General features: G+C 59.8%; 2 protein-coding genes across 2 annotated transcripts in view; one reads left to right on the top strand and one right to left on the bottom strand.

Annotated features, from left to right (window-relative positions):
- Positions 1–1,152: 1,152 nt before the first annotated feature.
- Positions 1,153–3,701, top strand: NDUFB7 (NADH:ubiquinone oxidoreductase subunit B7). The gene is made up of 3 exons (XM_037887700.2): positions 1,153–1,387; positions 2,483–2,651; positions 3,526–3,701. The coding sequence occupies exons 1-3, from the start codon at positions 1,276–1,278 to the stop codon at positions 3,611–3,613; spliced, it is 369 nt and encodes a 122-aa protein (XP_037743628.1). The 5' UTR covers positions 1,153–1,275; the 3' UTR covers positions 3,614–3,701.
- A 2,307-nt stretch (positions 3,702–6,008) lies between these two features.
- The window catches only part of TECR (trans-2,3-enoyl-CoA reductase), a 44,892-nt gene continuing 34,116 nt past the window's right edge, over positions 6,009–16,784 (bottom strand). The window contains exons 4-13 of the mRNA XM_037887701.2: positions 15,968–16,012; positions 15,361–15,464; positions 15,162–15,277; positions 14,421–14,526; positions 14,192–14,264; positions 12,506–12,549; positions 12,088–12,145; positions 11,015–11,103; positions 8,630–8,675; positions 6,009–7,501 (exon numbers count right to left, since the gene is read on the bottom strand). Coding sequence (XP_037743629.1) covers positions 7,374–7,501; positions 8,630–8,675; positions 11,015–11,103; positions 12,088–12,145; positions 12,506–12,549; positions 14,192–14,264; positions 14,421–14,526; positions 15,162–15,277; positions 15,361–15,464; positions 15,968–16,012 — 809 coding nt within the window. The 3' untranslated portion in view covers positions 6,009–7,373. The remainder of the gene's footprint in view (positions 7,502–8,629; positions 8,676–11,014; positions 11,104–12,087; positions 12,146–12,505; positions 12,550–14,191; positions 14,265–14,420; positions 14,527–15,161; positions 15,278–15,360; positions 15,465–15,967; positions 16,013–16,784) is intronic.

The following is a 16,784-nucleotide window of genomic DNA, read 5'->3' as shown; positions in this document are numbered from 1 at the left end:
CCTAGGCTCTGTTTGCCAGAAGCTGGGAATGAGCGACACTTGATGATGACCTGTTCTGTTCATTCCCTCTGAGGCACCTGGCACTGGCCACTGTCAGAAAACAGGATACTGGGCTAAATGGACCTTTGGTCTGACCCAATATTGCCGTTCTTATTTTATGTACCATTTTATGCTCCTTTCTATTTACTCAATAGGATTTAACTTCCACTTTTAAAGGTTGCTCTTTTGCCTCTAATTGCGTCTTTTACTTCGCTGTTCAGCCACAGTGGCTCTTTTTTGGTCCTCTTACTATGGTTTTTAATTTGGGGGTATACATGTAAGTTGAGCCTCTATCATGGCGTCTTTAAAAAGTTTCCATGCAGCTTGCAGGGATTTCACTTTTGGCACTATACCTTTTAACTTCTGTTTAACCAGCTTCCTCATTTTTGTGTAGTTCCCGTTTCTGAAATTAAATGCTACCATGGTGGGCTGCTCCGGTGTTTTCCCCACCACAGGGATGTTCAATTTTATTATATTGTGGTCAGTATTACCAGTGGTTCAGGTTTATTCACCTCTTGGACCAGATCCTCTGCTCCATCTAGAACTAAATCAAGAATTGCCTCCCCTCTTGTGGGTCCCAGGGCTAGCTGCTCCAAGAAGCAGCCATGTAAGGTGTCAAGAAACTTTGTCTGTGCACCCCGTCCTGAGGTGACATGTACCCAGCCAATCTGGGGCTAGCTGACATTTATTAGGTGTATTACGGTAGGGCCCCGTCGTGCTCGGCGCTGTACATTGTTTATTAGGTGCACTGTGGTCGCGCTAGGCGCTGTACATACACAGACAAGGAGGGGTCCCAGCACGGGCAGCAGGCGGACACTGGCGGAGGCTGCGGAACAGGACCCCCTTGGGCCTCACCCACCGGGAGGCCCATGTCTTACCCCAGAAGCTGTGGCAGCCAATAGAATGTTACATGCAAATTCCCCCCCAGCAGAGGGTGGTGATTGGCTGAGGTGTCCCTGCTCCTGGCGAACGGGAACACACCCTCCGGGGGACCCACGCGCCGCAGGGAGGGGCGGGAGCAGGGGTCCCAGGGGAAAAGAGGCGGGGCGAACAGAGGGCCCGCCCCCACGACGACATCGGCTAGAAACCGGAAATCCTCCCCCCCCCCATCTAGGAACTGCCCGGTGAACTCTCTGGTACTGGGGGGGGCGGAGCCAGCTCGTCACGTCCGGTTCCGGGAGTGGGAGAAGTGCGTCTGGGGCGGGGCGGCGCGGCCCCGAGGTGACCGCGGCGGGCATGGGGGCGCACCTGGCCCGGCGCTACCTGGGCGGCGAGGACGTGGAGCCGGACCCGCTCCGCATGCCGAGCTTCGACCCGGGGCTGGGCTTCGCGGAGCGCAAGGAGCGGGGTGAGCCCGGGGCACGGCGGCCTGGCCCCGCCCCTTCGCCACTGGCCCCGCCTTCTCCGGGGGGGGCTCAGACCCCCCCACCCCCTCAAGCTCAGAGGCCCGGGAGCCTGGCGGGGGGGGGAACAGGGGCCGGGGTGAGCCCGGGGCACGGCGGCCTGGCCCCGCCCCTTCGCCACTGGCCCCGCTTTCCCCGGGGGGGCTCAGACCCCCCCACCCCCTCAAGCTCAGAGGCCCGGGAGCCTGGCGGGGGGGGGCTCCGGGGGGTGCGGCGGCCGGGGTGAGCCCCCAGGGGGAGGGGCCGGGGTGAGCCAGGCGGGCTGGGAGGTTCAGGGACCGAGGGCGGAGCCCCCTGATTCGAGCTGGGAGTAGCCCGTGGGGGTCCCGCCTGCACCGGCCCGGAGCATGGGGAGCAGGAGAAGGGAGCCGATGTCGCCAATGTAGGGCCCTAATGTGTGGGGGGCGGCAGCCTCCCGCAGGCTCTGTCCTTGCTGCGGGGGAGGCTGGTGCCATTGAGCCTGTAGGGTCAGTGGATCCCCCTTCACCCCTTGTTCTGGGTGAGTGTTTGACAGCTGCCTTGCCCCACCCCAGAGGTGGCCGCGTTTCAACACTGGAGGAGCGTCTGAACTGCTTGTTACAAGGGTCAGTCAGCGCTTTGTGTTGAAACGACCGGTGTAAACCCAAGATCTTTACAGAGGGCAGCCGAACCCCGTCCTGTGTGTAGAGGCATCGATCCTGAGACAAGTATAAATAATAATCCGTGTAATTGAAATGGAGAGAGAGAGAGAGAGCTTGGAGCCAAAGACTCCTGACTTGTATCCCTAGCTCTCCCTCTGTGAGCCTGGACAAGTTGCTTCTTCTCCCTGTGCCTCAATTTCCCCATGGGGCTTCATCATAAGGGCTCATGTATAGGGCGTTCAGAGTCCCACTCTGTGCCCGATCCACGTAGGAGGCAGCTGTTACAGGCCCCGCTGTGGAGCCTGGCTTTTTGCCCAGGAGGTGGGGGGACGCTGGTGTTTTTAGCTCTGGAGGTCCCAGGTTCAGTTCCCACGTCCTGCTCCCAGCCTCACCTCTGCCCCTCCTCTCCGTCCCCCGCAGCGATGGTAGCGACGCAGCAGCAGATGAATGACGCTCAGCTGCCCCTGGATCAGCGCGACTACTGCGCCCACTACCTCATCAAGCTGATGAAGTGCAAGCGCGACAACTTCCCCAACTTCCTGGCCTGCCAGCACGAGCGGCACGACTGGGACTACTGCGAGCACCTTGAGTACGAGACCACCTGTGCCGGGGAGCTCCTGGCACCATCCACAGGCTACTCCGATCCCAGGGCCACAGAGCTGGGGGTGGCAGCCCTAGGGGTAGAGAGAGGCAGCATGGCCTAGTGGAGAGAGCACAAAGGAGACCAGGGTTCCATTCCCAGCTCTGCCACCTGCGTCCTGGGTGACCTGGGGCAAACTGGCCTCCTTTGCATGGTATTTTGAGATCTACTGATGAAAGGTGCTGCCAGAGCTAGGTGTGATTGGCACCTGCCCTTCCCACATAGGGTATTAAGCCTAAGAATGTGCTGATGGTCCCCAGTAACCAGCCAGGGCAGGGGTTTAGCACAGAAATAAACTGTCCCCTCCCTCCCTCTTTGCGGAAGCCATCTCAGAATGCAGCATTCTGGGCCATTGCTGATTCCCCGGGCCCCACTGATATGGCTAACCCTGCAGGATGGTGATGAAACACATGTGTAGGGCCCTTCCCACGAGGGTCAAGCCCTGGGCCTGGGCTGAGTAGACCCCAGGGAGTGAAGGGAGGGGTACTACATGGAACGTGGTTATGTGGTTGGCCTGGCTGTGTCACTGTGGGGATTGTGGGTTGGAGGAGGGATCTGGAGGTGGAAGATGTGGGATAGAGGATTGTGGGGGGTGGAGGGGCCAGAGATCACAGGATTGGTTTAAAGCAGTGAACCTAATTTCAGTGAGCCCCCCCCCCCAGGAAGTGGGACAGTCAAACAGCTCTGAGATCTGCCTGTACCTAATGCAGAGTGTGCCAGCCTGCCCCTGCAGTGTGGGGTGCAGCATGCTGGGGCAGGGGCTTGCTTCTAATGGAGATGCAGGTGGACCCCCCCCCCCGACTAGTGTCTCCTCTCCCCCCAGCTATGTGATGCGTATGAAGGAATTTGAGCGGGAGCGGCGCTTGCTGGTGAGGAAGAAGAGGCTGGAGCAGGAGGCGGCTGGAGCATAGCAAAGCCCCGTGTCCCCATCCACGTGAGAGGCTGGCGGAATCCTCTACTTGTGTCATATGTAAGGGAATAAATAATGGCTCGTCTGCATCTGGATCTGGAGTGGTGACTGGAGTGGGGTGAGCAGGGCAGGGCATGAGCGCGTATCGCACTGAGGCTGTAATGCCCCATCACTGCAGGTGCTGGTAGGGATGGGGAAGCCAGGGTGACTGAGGTAATCTCTCTTACTGGACCAGCTTCAGAGCTTCTTCAGATTTGGACCTAAAGTTATGGGGAGCAGAGAGCGGTGGCATTTCCTAGTGGTTAGAGTGGGAGGAGTCAGGACTCCTGGGCTACGTTCCCATTAAGCTGCGTGGCCACGCAGCTGCCTGTTAAACCCTGTGCAGGGGCTCAGGGCTGTGGTGGGGAGAGGTGCTCGTCCACGCCGGCCCCAGCGCAGCCCTGCCTGGGGCGAGGCACCCCTCCCCGGGGTGAGGCACCCCTCCCCGCTGGCTCCAGCGGACCTGCCCTGGACTTGCCGTGGCCGGGGGAGAGGTGCCCCTCCCTTGGCCCAGCCCAGCCCTGCCCTGAGCTGCTGCAGCAAGAGAGGGCTGAGGGGAGTCCTCTCTCCTCACCGTAGCCTGGGGGCAGCCTGCACCCCGAAGCCGTCACCCCCCCAACCCTCTGCCCCAGCCCTGAGCCCCCTCCCACACTCCAAAGTGCTTGGCCCCACCCCCACATTAATTTTATGTGCACCAATATGAAGGTGATATGTCACGTCACCTCCATATTGGTGCACATAACAAAATTCATTCCACACATGGACATAAAAAATTAGAGGGAACACTGCTCCTGGGTTCTGTTCCTGCTCTGGGAGGGGGACATGGTCTAGTGACTAGAGCCAGGAGTCCCTGGGCTACCCCCTCTCCCCTCAGTGAGGGGGTGATGCTCTGCTCCCTCCCAGGGTTGGAGTGTGTGTGGTTGCGACACGTGTAAAGGCCCCTCTGGCTGCCTCAGCACTGACGAGCTCTGCTGGGCTCAGATGCACTCGTGCTCTTTGCTGTGAGTTCCAGCTCCCACAGGCACTTGGCTCAGTTCCTGCCCTGGCAGCCAGTGCTGGGAATCTACCCCCGGCCCGGAGCCTGCTCAGACTCGCTCCCTGCTCTCCATGCTGGGAACCTTTGGACTGAGGCCATGTCTACACTGCATGCACTGCCATGGCACAGCTCCCGTAGTGTTGACATGCACTAAAGCCAAGGAAGGGTTTTATAGCACCCATCTCGCTAAGTGACAGTCATGCTAGCTGTGTCCACAGCGGGGGTTAGGTTGGCACAGCTCTGACTACAGGGGGGTGGATTTGTCACACCCCGAGCCCAGCTTCCCTTGCCCCTCGAGGGCATGTGGGGGCAGCATGCTGTCAGCTGCTCTGGAGAGCCTAGGGTCTGCTGCACCTGCCCAGGGGACTATTTTCTTGCTTCCCTGCCCCTGCCATGGCCTTGGAGAAATGTCTGCCAGCAGCAGAGGGCAGAGCTAGGCTTGCTTCAGCCCAAGTGCCTAGTCTCTGCTGCTGCTGTTGTGTACAAAGAAGCCAGAGCTGCCCCTCCCCAGCTGTGCTGCATGGCTGGGTGCAGGGGGAAGGGAGGCATGGGTGGCACCAGCCATGGCTGCACCTGGCCCTTAAGTAGGGCACAGTGCCTGCTGTTCAGTGGCAGGGGGAGTGGCTATGCAAAGAGCACCCCACACATGCCTAGAGCCCAGCTGATCCCCTCTGTAGAGGTGGGGGGAGCACTGAGAGGTGGCTGGGCAGAGGCTGGCTTGGTTTATTGCTGTGTCTTGGACAGGGAGAACGATCCCGGACACACGCTTTGGCAGAGGCTCGCTGCAGCTCCTGTGCTAGGCAGGGCCATTTTCAGTCCTACTTGCGTAGTGGTTGCTGCTCGGGGGGGGGGGGGCTAGCTGGAGCTAAGACACTAGTTCAGCTGTCCAAATCAGAGCCACGATGGGACAAAACAGCAGCCCAAGGAAGCAAGCCTGGCTCATAGCAAGGAATCCTGGCCACAGGGGCCATGATGCATTCATGCTGCAGTGGAAGGTGTGGTGGCACCCAGGGAGGCCCCTGTCCTAGGTGCAGCCCCCCTGGGAGACTCAGAGCTCCAGGTGTAGCCATTCAGAGAGAAAGAGCCTGGCCCCTGGCCAGTCTCTGCCCTCCCTGACCCCTTGCCCCATGGTTCTCTCCGGGGATCCCAGAGCCTTCCCCAGGACTCCTCTCAGTGATGGGTTACTTAGCCCAGCCCTCCCCCCAGGAGCCTGTGCCTTGTCCAACATGCACCAAGCCCCCAGGGTAGGGAAAGACCAGCTCTTTAGGTCTACCCCTCACTCCCAGCAATCACACGGAGTAAGAGCAAAGGAGACAGAAGCTGCCAAGGAGCCAGTGCAGGAGGGAGCTGAATGGCCTCACCCCACGTCTTTATTAGAATAGCCTGCTCTAGCCCCTGCCATCCCGGCAGAGCCAGGCCTGAGCTACAGCCTGGGACTACAGGCCAGGGCGGCCGCTCAGCAGCACGGGGAAGGATGGAACAGAAGAATGGTACAAAAGAAAACACTTTACTGTGCTTACAATTAACGGTGCTGGCTTGAGTCAAGCAGCTGCCATCTGAGCTCCCCCACACAGCCCTGCTACTGTGCCTCAATCCTGCCCCTCGCCCTGCCAGTGCCCCTCAATCTTGACCTGCTGCCCCTTGCTTTCCCTACACAATAGTGCTGTTACCCTTCCCTTTTCTCTTGTCACCCCACTCCTGGCTCAGTTCTGCCCCACACCACCCCCACCTACCAACCTGCCTTAGTCCTGACTCCTGCTTGTCCCAGCATGAGACCCTGGAGCACCATTCTAAACAGACTGATCTGTAAACTCGCTGCCCAGGGGGCCTGCTCCAGGCCTGATGCCCTTAACACCTGGGCCAGCAGAGCACAGGGGAAAGGCAGCCTGGGGCTGGGGGACTGACCAGACCCTGCCAGCCTCAGCTACCATCCTGCCCTCTTTCCATCAGCCTGGGGTGCAGGGTAGAAGCCAGAGCCCAGCTGTGTCTTGCAGCAGCCCCCTGGCAGCTTTCGAAGGAGAGGAGTGCTGAACAGGGCCCTTGCCCCAGCCCAGCACTCGCCCCCGAGGCCCTGCCATGGAGATGTGACCCAGGAAAGGAGTTGTCTTCCTGCTCAGGAGCCTGAAATGAGGCACCTATGATCCTGAGCTGATACCTGGAGAAGGGGCCTGGTCTCCAGTGGGGCTGAGCACCTGCCACTCCCACCAGCTCCACTGGGGGCACGAGCACTCAGCTCCTCTGGGATCAGGCTGCATTGGCAGGTGCCTAGGGCCAGGGTTAGATGCCTGAGGTTAGGCCAGAGTCCTTCCTCCAGGCCACAGCTCTGAGTGGTTGCATCCAGCCAGAGGCAGCTGCAGCTTCTCCCTGGGTTAGTTTCCAGTTAGGCAGGACTGTAGATCTGGGCTCTCTGGGCCCCAGACGCTGGGTGCATGGTGCAGCTGGAGGAGAGCATGGGAACTGGCTCTGAGCAGGGCTTGGATGTTGGCTTCCCTGGGGGAGTGGGGCCAGCCCCCACGGGAGCACAGGGGCAGCTGCAGAAACCCCAGCAGCGAGGAGGGTGAGAGTTTGCACAGCTTCCCCCGAGCCCTGTGCCAGCTGGCCAGATGAGGGGTGCAGAGACCCCCGTGGGGAGTGGGCTCCTCCCTGGACTGCACCAATACACAAAGCCCCAGCAGCCCCTGGCGGCTCAGAGCAGGAAGGGGACGATAGGCGAGCGCAGGGGTGGGTAGTCCCGGAACTCCTTCAGGTAGCTGCGGTGCTTCCCCTTCGCCCAAATGGTCATTTGGATGAAGCCGACCAGAGAGAACAGGGCCACTGTGAGCAGAGAGGAAAGTGGTGAGGAATCGGGGGGGAGGGGGCGGTACTCCCTTGGCCCCCCCAGCATCACCCCCACCCTACAGTCCTGAGGGGACCCTACTCCAGGGGTTGGGTAGGTAAACAGGACCTTGCGAGTCAGCTCTCCCCTTGCCAGGGGGGTTGGCACAACTGCGTGCCCTGCTCCTGTCGGCCACCGCCACCTCCCTGTGCTGTGCGGGCACCGAGGAGTCACAGCACCTCTCACATTGCAGCAGGGGCTGTCAGGACCCAGGTACACAGTCATGGTGCCCTGGGCCCAGCTGAGTCAGCCTGGAGGCGGCAACAACACTGACTCAGGTTCAATGGGAAGGGTCAGGTTGGAAAAACGACTAGATCCGCTTGGGCTTGGCTCTGGTTCGGCTCAGATGTAAAATGAGAGCTGCCCCCTTGGGCCAGCCCCCACCACTGGCTCCCCTCCTCCTCCCACCAAAGGGACTAAAAACCAGATGTTGACAAGATGTGGTGCCTGCATTTCCCCAAGGCAGCAGCAGGGGGCTCCCGCCTGATGGGCTGGAGGCCCCTGGGCAGTGCCACTCCTGAGAAAAGGCAGCCAGCAGATGCCAGGAAAAGCAGCTCACAGCAGGGCAAATCATTCAAGAGCCTTGGCTGCAGGGCAGCTCATGCTGCAGTCTTTGCTTTGCCTACTCCCTGCAGATCAGGGCAGGTCCCTCAGTGCTGGGCACCAGGACGAGCCTCGAGCGCAGGAAGCCTAGGGAGGTGGGCTATGAACCCAGCTCATCCTACCAGCCAGGAACTGGGCTGACACCCAACAAACTCCTTGAGTGTGGTCAAGTAGACAGGGCTGGGAATCAGGATTCCTGGATTCTATTCCCCGTCTACAACGACTCCTCAGGCAGGTCCCTTGGCCTGCCTTTGCCTCGGTTTCCCCCTGCGAGAGGGAGATGATCTCTATGACATGCTGGGAGCCCTACTGCTCGCCATGTAGGGGCTTATTGTTCCCACAGAACAAGTATGGGTGGCCCTGGCAGCAAGAAGGCAAGACCCGCCTGGCCTGTGCCCCTGGACGTTGTGGGGAGACAATGTGGCATCCCCGGGCCCTGGCGCCTTCCCCCACACCGCGCTCACCTGGGAGACACTGGGTCATGATGGCGAAGCCGATCCAGGAGCCCACCTGGAAGAGAAGCAGCTGCAGTTAGTGCTGGGGAAGCCAGGGGCTGGGCAGAAGCCTCCCCCCGCATGGCCACAGGGGAGGCCAGGCCCCGGCAAGTGGCGCTCACTCACAGAAAGGGGGCACTCAGTCAAGTTCACTGAGCCACTTGCAGCCAACTGACCAGCCCACATCAGGACTTTTAACGTACCTGACCCTGGGGTGGGGGTGGGGTGGGGAGGGGAGGGGAATACAATATGAGCTGCGCAATACAAACCCTGGTACACGGGGAAGCGGCCTGGTGATGCTAGCCACTAAGACTCCCTGCACTCGCCTCTACGCGAAACGCCCCTGCCAGGCCCCAGCTCTGCCGCGTTCATGGGCAGGGAGAATGACCGTGGGAAGATGGACTGGCCTCTGGGTGGGGGCACATCCTGGGCTCCAGCAGGGCACCTCACAGCCTGCTGCCTTGGCCAAGCAGGACTTCACCAGCTAGGCATGCACTTAATGCTGGCAATCCCATCCCAGTGCCCACCTGCTGCCCCTGCCCTGGGCTTCTCCCCCCATCTCTGCCAGTGCCCCTCAAGCCCAACCCAGTCCCCTGCTATCCCAGCTAGCGCAGGGCTGTTGTGAGCAGGAGCTGCAGACCCTGTGACACAGAGCAATGCCCCCAGCCACCACGCATTATTAACCCATAGTGCCCCAAGCCGCATGCTCAGAGCATAGGTGGCAGTGGGAGGCAGGGACTCCAGCCCAGCCGGTGAAGTGCTCCCTCCAAATGGGCACAGGCTCAGCACGCCTGCATCAACTGCATTCTCTGTGCGGAGTCTGCTGCGCCTTCCTTTACATAGACTCAAATGGCAGCAGCAATCTCAGACCCTCCTGGGGAGGGGTTGTCCAGCGCTGGGGGTGTGTGCGCCCCCCTGGAGGGGTGACCTAATGCCTAGGGGCTGGAAGGAAAGTGGAGTCAAAGGGGCCAGTTCCCAGGGGAAATCCTTCGCCCACCCTGTGCCCCCTATGGAGAGGGAGAGGCTAGGGCAGAAATAAGGGTGCTGGGGATGATGGGACTGGCAGGGGGAATTTCACCCCCTCACCTACACCAGGGATCAGGAGAGGGCAGGGCGCTCCCCAAGCTGAGATCAGGGCAGCAGGGGGAGCTGGTCTCCCCAGCAATGGGGAGTCCCCAGCCCTGGCAGCAGTTGAGTTGGAGGAAGGGGTGGCTGGGCACATGCAAGGCGGCTGCCAGCCTGGGCAGGGAAAGGTCCCTTCCTGGCAGGTGAGTGGCACTCCAGCAAAGGGACGAGCTCTCAGGAAGCAGAGCCATGGAGGGTGGCGCCTGGAGAACTGACTCATGCCCAACTTTAGGAGTCATGATGGTCAAATTCAGCCCCCCTGAACCCAGCTCTGCCAGGGCCTGGGAGCCTAGAGTTGGCTGCAGGTACAGCCCCTGAACACCCAAACCCCTTGTGAGCGTCACCAACACTGCCAAGTTGGAGCTGGCTTCAGGACCGAGGCTTTGCTGGTGGTGCCAGGCTGGGCATTTGCGGCCATTTCGCCTCATCAGCTCCAGGAGCTATGCAGGGCTCGGCCAGGCAGAGCACAGGTGCATGCTAATGGCTGCTGTTGATTTAATAGGGGCGCTGTCCTGCAGGCAGTGGAGTGGGGAGTTCAGCAGGGGGTGCTCTGCTCTCTCAGTCAGGCTGACTCCAGTACAGCACAAGGGGGCGCTGTCCTGCAGGGAGCAGAGTCGGGAGCTCAGCCAGGGGGTGTTCTCCCTTCTCAGTCAGGGCTGACCCCGGTGTGGCACTGGGGGGGGCTGTCTGACAGGGAGTGGGGTGTGAAGTTGAGTAGGAGGCGCTCTCCCTTCTCAGTCAGGGCTGACCCCAATGTCCTAGCATAGCACTAGGGGTGCTGTGTCGAGTGAAAGCGAGGTACCAGCTATTGCTGATCACTGGCACTTTTCCCAGAAGCAGGGCTGTTAACTCCCAGTTACCCGGCCAAATTCAAGTCTTACCACCTTCTGAATTTCCCCTGCAGTTTCAGTTAGACAAGGGCATTCTCCCCAGTGGGCTCAGCTGTGTGGCTGTTAAGCCACTGCTGAGTTCCACCCCAGAGACGGTTGCATTTCTGGGGTGAACAGTGACACAAGCTCATTATTAATTAACAGCAAGCAGGAGGCAGGTAGAAGGTCACTTTCTAGCCACTTGTCTCAGGGAAGCAGCTGCAGCTCATGGAGATGCTTCCAATGAGACCAGAAACAAGATCTGTGGGTCGGGGGGGCTAGTGCCAGGCAGCCCTCGGCTCAGGGAGCCCGCCAGTTCGCTGCAGGCAGGGGGACTGGGGGGGAGGGGGGGGATACTCACCTCATAGGTATAATTAGGACATGATACTAGCAGGAAGAGCCACGTGAAGGGATTCTTAGTGGGGTATGGGATCTTCCTGGTCTTGGAGCCTGGGAGGGAGAGAAGCAGAAATCCAGCACGGATTTATTTCACATGAACAGTGACACCCCCCCCCCCCCCCCCGGCCCCACCTCCCAGGGAGTGGAATCAGCTTTCTGGGGGAACACGCAGGCACTGGGAAGACAGCCCTGTCAGACCGTTCTCCAGGGAGATGCTGCTGCAGGACCTCGGGGTCGGGTGTCAGATCTCCAGTCACACACAGGCCAGTGCTTCCTGCAGCCCACTGGTGCCCGAGGCAATGGCATGTTCCCCCATCCCCGCTTTGCTGCACTGGGCACCATCGGGGTGTATCTGACACATGGGGCTGATGGGGCAGTAAAGAGGCAGTGTGCCAGGCTGGCCAGGACTCATTCAGAGAGTTCCCCCACCCCCTCCCCGGCTGCTGGGACTACACAGATCTGGGACAGCCACATCCCGGTCAGGGTGCCACGTCCTGCCCAGAGGGGCTGAGGCCTCCACAGTGCTTGTGCCTGGAGACCGAGGATCTGCCAGCCAGGCTGTTCAGACACTGCTATGAACCAGTCACTGGAGCCACCAGTGTCCAGATGGAGGTGTCTGCACTGGGAGGGCAGGTGTCCTATGCAACCCAGGAAAGCCGTGGGGGTTTAGAGAGAAACTTGTCTATCACTGCCCATCTCTGTCTCTGAGGATGTTTATAGGGGGGCCTGAGGAAGACAGGGGGTTTTCCTCCTGTGTTTCTTACATTAAACGTTCAGCAAGACCCCAGGGAGCTGGGAGGACAGAGAGCAAGGACGAGAACCCTCTGTGAACGGGAGCCAGGGGCATGGGGGGATGGATTTTCACTCAGACTACGCCCTGGACCCAGAGTGCGCTCCCAATCCCCGTACCTCAGCCAGGGATACAAGCAGGCCCCACCCCCACCCTCAGGCTGCCCTCGGACTGACCATCCTTGCCCCGTCACCCCTGAGCGACTGAGGCCCTGGGAGGGCCAGCGGGGCCCCACCCCCACTCACCCGCCGGCCGCAGGTTCCGCAGAGCAATGTGAATGGAGAAGTTCCCCAGCTGGCAGAACTGGGGGGGAAGCAGAGAAGCAATCAGTGCCCTGGGTCCCAGCAACACCCTTTCCTCTCCCTGGCCTGGGGGTTCAACCCCCCTTGCAGTGGCGGCATCCCGCATCAGCTCAGAGGGGCATGGGCCTGGAAGAGCATTGGCCTGGCAGCATTCTTGCAGTGGCAGCACAGAGGTGTGCCACCCACCACCCATCCTCCTGGCACCCTCATCCCTCCCTCTCCCCAGCCCCACACTCTGGCACCCTCATTTCCCCCCATACCTTTGCACACCCTGGGAGTACCCCCCTTGGTACTCCTGCCCAAGCCCAGCTGAGCAGCCTCCTTCCCTGCTTCCCTCCCCGCCACGGCTAGCAGCTCTTACCAGGAATATAATGAGCGCCAGCTTCACCTGCTCGTCTCCGTAGGCTGTGGGGGAGGGGAAGGGCAGAGGTCAGCCTGGCACGGGGGCGGGGGGGAGAGAAGAGCACTCACATCACGGGGCGCCAGGGGTGAGTTTACAGGGTCAGAGCCTGGCGTCTGCGTAGGCAACGTGCTAGCACACGGTCAGCAGGGGGAGCACATAGCCCTACTGCAATAATGGCTTGGAAAGAAACAAAAATTCATAGCAAGGGTGGATCTGTTAAGTGCCCATGAAAGATACCAGATTAACACCCCTAGGCCCGGTGCACATCCAGAGCCGGGCAGCACGGTGACCCTCCCTGTTCACCCCTCCTCTCTAAGGGTGAGGGCAGTGCAGTCCCAGGGGGCCCTCTTCTTCCAGGGTCAGAGCCAGCTAGAGTAATGGACCTGAGCGAGCAAAGGGGGGTGAAGTCGCTGGGCAGGGGTTATGGTACAAGACGCCGGGGGGGGGAGGGAAACAGCTGGACCGCACACTCATCAGTGCATGGAGATGAAGAGAAGGAATCGAGGTCACGGGCTGCTGCAGGAGTGAAGGAAGGTTCAATGAAACGTGACATGCAAAGCAGGAGAGTTTGGGCTTGTTCATGTGGGTTTTTAACCCTTTACGATGCAGGACGAGACAAAAGGCCTTTAAACAAACAAAACACTGGCTGCTGCTTGTTTTTTACACTAGCAAATCAGGTCTGATCGCCAGGGGGGCTCTGGGGACAGCTGGGGAGCTAGGCAGTTTACGACTAGAGATGCCAAGGAAACGAGACTGAGAGGGAAGCAATTTTTCACCCATTTGTTTAAAATGGACATCGGATTTCAGGGCCAGGAGGAACTGTTCTGCCCATTCAGACTGACCCCTGCCTAACCCAGGCCAGAGACCCTCCCCCCTGCACCAACACCTGGTCCAGAATTTGTGGCCGAGCTAAAGTGGAGCTTTGAGAAACTCGTCCAAGATTTGAAGTCTCCACGTTCCACTGAGCGAGTCGTTCCAAGGGATAGTTACCCTCCTTGTTAAATGTTTGCACCCTATTTCCAGGCCGAGTTCAGCTACCAGCCATTTATCCTGGCTTGGGCTGTGTTTGCTGTAACGCACAACTATTTAATTAGCACATTTGGGAGAAAACCCCTGTGTTAGCAATGCAGGTCCCTCCAATCAGGGCTGACAGCGCTCCCAACCCACACCTCCGAGTCACCACTAAGTCCTGCAGAAAGACAAGCCAGACTAGCCTGAAGCCTGGACTTGCCCAATGTCTCTAAGACCTTGGCTGCGCTAAGAAGCTGTGCTAGGGACAGGTCTGCTGGCACAGTGCTGCTAACACAACTATCTCTGCAGCATGTGGTCACACTCGGCTGCTTGTGCGAGCGCCTTGTGACCACACGGTTGTATCAGCAATAGCATGGTGCACGGTAGGTAGGATCCCAGTGTTTTCACGTGCCACGCAGACACACTGCCTTGTGGGAAACAGTGCTGTGCGGCAGCCGCTGTGCATTGTGGGATACCCGCACACCTCTCATGGAATTGGGGGGGGCTGAAGCAAGGCAGCGGAAAAGGAAGGACAGCCCTTGACGCGATCGGTCTGTCAGAGAGAAGGGCTGGAATCACATAGCACCCTCTAGGGCACAGAGAGAGGCAAGGCAGCGGCGAGGGGTCACTTACTTGGCGGGGTGTACAGCGGGTGGTTGATGTAATACGCCATCCAGGCTGCAAAGCCCCAGTAGTAGGTGCAGTTCTAGAGACAAATCAGGAAATGCTCTTTTAATACAGGCTCCACTAACGAGACCAGTCAAAGGGATCCCCCAGGCAACTGCTGCCCTCGCCCCCTGGCTGGCAGGCCCTGCACATCCCTCACTTTACTTCCCCTGCCCCACCCCTCCACCCCGCTCACCTTGAAGATGTTACGCAAGGGCATCGTCCCGTGGGAGAACCGATGGACAAAGAGGGTCTCCAGCAGGCGCTTGATGTAGTGGAACGAGTGGCAGATGCAGGCCAGGCTGGAAGGGAGGCACAAGGGTGCTAGTGGGTACCAGTGCCACTGGGATACGGGCTGGGGGTACGTTCCCCCCCTACGGAATTGTTCTGAGCTGGCAAGTCCCCTGCGTCCCACCAGAGAGCACCTGCCAGATCCCCTGAAGGCTCCTCCCCAGCACGACTGGACAGGGGCCGTGCTGGAGCCTAAAGCAGACCACCCTTGATGAGCCACAAGGAGATGCTCTGGGGGTCCTAAACTGTTCCCTCCTGCCAGGAATCAACTGAGTTTCCAGTGCAACAGCTCAGAGCACTTGCCAGTCCCTAGTCCCTCTCCAAGGCCTGTCCATGTGCTGAATATCCAGTGGCTGCAATGACGGCCAGATCCCAGACTGCCTGAAGAGGCCAGCAGGGAATCTGACGGGCACTGCATCCCTGTAGGGGTGAGATTTTCTCTTCCCCACTCATCCCACTCTGGAGAGGAGGCCAATCCAGGGGCTGCAGGCCTGGCCTGGGAGGCACGGCCCCTCCAGGAGTGGGATGCACGTCCCATCTGTTTGTTTTCCTAGGACTCAGGTTTTCTACAGGGTCTCTGCCCCCAACAGCTCAGGAGAAGGCCCAGATCCCAGGGCAAAGCGACGGGCCCCCGGCTGGTACTCACTGCACGACCGAGTGCTTGCTGGAGGTGAAGTCATACTTGGGGCCGTAGATGAAGGGCACTCGGAAGTAGAAGAGCAGGTAGATAAGCAGGGGCCCAGCATACTCGGTGAGGAAGACCTGAAAGGCAGAGCGTGCTGTGAGCACAGGGGGGTGTCTATGGGCAGCGGGGCTCTCTCAGGCAGACCTGTGTCACTGCTCACCGTCACCCAGCTGATCTGCGCACCCAGGTCCCGGAAGTACAGTGTGGCTGTGGTGCCCACCGGCAGGTTCTGTAGCACGTCCTCATCCTTCAGGGACTTCCCCTCTGGAAGGAGAGCGGAGACTCAGAGAGGACAATGGGCGGAGGGGGTCCAACCGGGACGCCGATGCAATATGTTAACCCTGGCACCGGTTCCATGGCAACATGCCCGAGTGATCCCAGCCCCCTGAAACACGGCCCTGCTCTCCTGTTTGCTGCAGCACAGCGACACCCCCATGAAAAGCCATGTGGAGAATGGACCAAAGCCCCTGCTGCAGGGCAGAGCACTCTGATCCTGGAGGTTCGCGCTCCCCTGCATACAAGCTGGGAAGCCCACGGGGCCCTTCCGCAGAAGTCTGGGTCTTCCTAGGGCCCTAGTCCTTTGGTGGTTGATCAGATCTCTCACCCTTTGGAACAGCGTCAGCACCTGCCCCACAGACCCCTGTGGCTCGTGTTCCCCTCAGGCCCTTTTCCCCACCCATGGGGCGCACGATGAGCAGCAGCAGAGAGGTGTGCCTGGGAACAGACGTGGCGAGAGCTGTCAGAACCCACATGGCGCTCTAACTTACTGGGGTCAAGGCGGAGGGACTGTCGGGCTGGGTACCACTGGGGATCTGCGGAGAGAAAAGCAGAGACAATGGCATCACCCCTGTGGCTCCAAATCCCTGACTCTGCCAACTGATCGGCACCAAACCACACTGCTGTTATGGAGATAAGTCTACCCACGCAGAGACTCACGAGGCTGAGCTGGGCCTTCAGGCACCTTGCTAAGGGCAGAAGGCGACAGGCTGGCTCCTGCCTTGGTGGCTCCCGCGTTGATGGGTCGCCAAGCCCATTGCCCAAGCACTGAAATGCCAGGGTGATGCCCCCCCAGCCAGTACAAGGCCCAGGCACCTGCTATGCCCCATTTTGAGGACTTCTGTGGGACACAAGCATTGCCTACACTTTGTGCTGGCCCGCTGCACAGGAGGAATTTCACTCAGCGATCTCAGGGCCTAGATGCTGTGGTGACGGGCGCACTACGAACACCGCAAGCTGCAGAGGTTTCTCACCACCCACTCGGAAGCTGGTCAAAGTCTGCCATCATAAACTGGCTGTTGGCGGAAAATTGGATTTTTGACTGAACAAAATTTTTCAGGAGAAGTGGCGGCTTCCCGTGGTAAACTGTTTTTTCTTCGCTCCCCCTTACCACTCCGAATACTCGATACCTTCCTGAGCTTGTGGGGCATACAGCACAGCCTGTTCCACTGCCGCACAGGCCAGGCCTGGGCCCAACGGGATGACAGTAGACAGCACCAGCTAGGAGCGAGGTCAGGAGAGCCACAAGGTCTGTCCGTGCTCAGCTGCCTCAAGAAAGGGCCCCCTCCGTATGCCCATTGCACAGGC

Source organism: Chelonia mydas, chromosome 20 (genome assembly GCF_015237465.2).
Source record: "Chelonia mydas isolate rCheMyd1 chromosome 20, rCheMyd1.pri.v2, whole genome shotgun sequence".
In the NCBI taxonomy this organism is placed as follows: Eukaryota; Metazoa; Chordata; order Testudines; family Cheloniidae; genus Chelonia; species Chelonia mydas.
This window is presented reverse-complemented; position numbering and strand designations above follow the sequence as displayed.

Excerpts from the sequence above, each read along its gene's own strand:
- NDUFB7 (XM_037887700.2), top strand. The coding sequence starts at position 1,276 with ATGGGGGCGCACCTGGCCCGGCGCTACCTGGGCGGCGAGGACGTGGAG. Across the intron at positions 1,388-2,482 it reads CGCGGAGCGCAAGGAGCGGG|CGATGGTAGCGACGCAGCAG; the intron begins GTGAGCCCGGGG and ends CGTCCCCCGCAG. Across the intron at positions 2,652-3,525 it reads GACTACTGCGAGCACCTTGA|CTATGTGATGCGTATGAAGG; the intron begins GTACGAGACCAC and ends CTCTCCCCCCAG.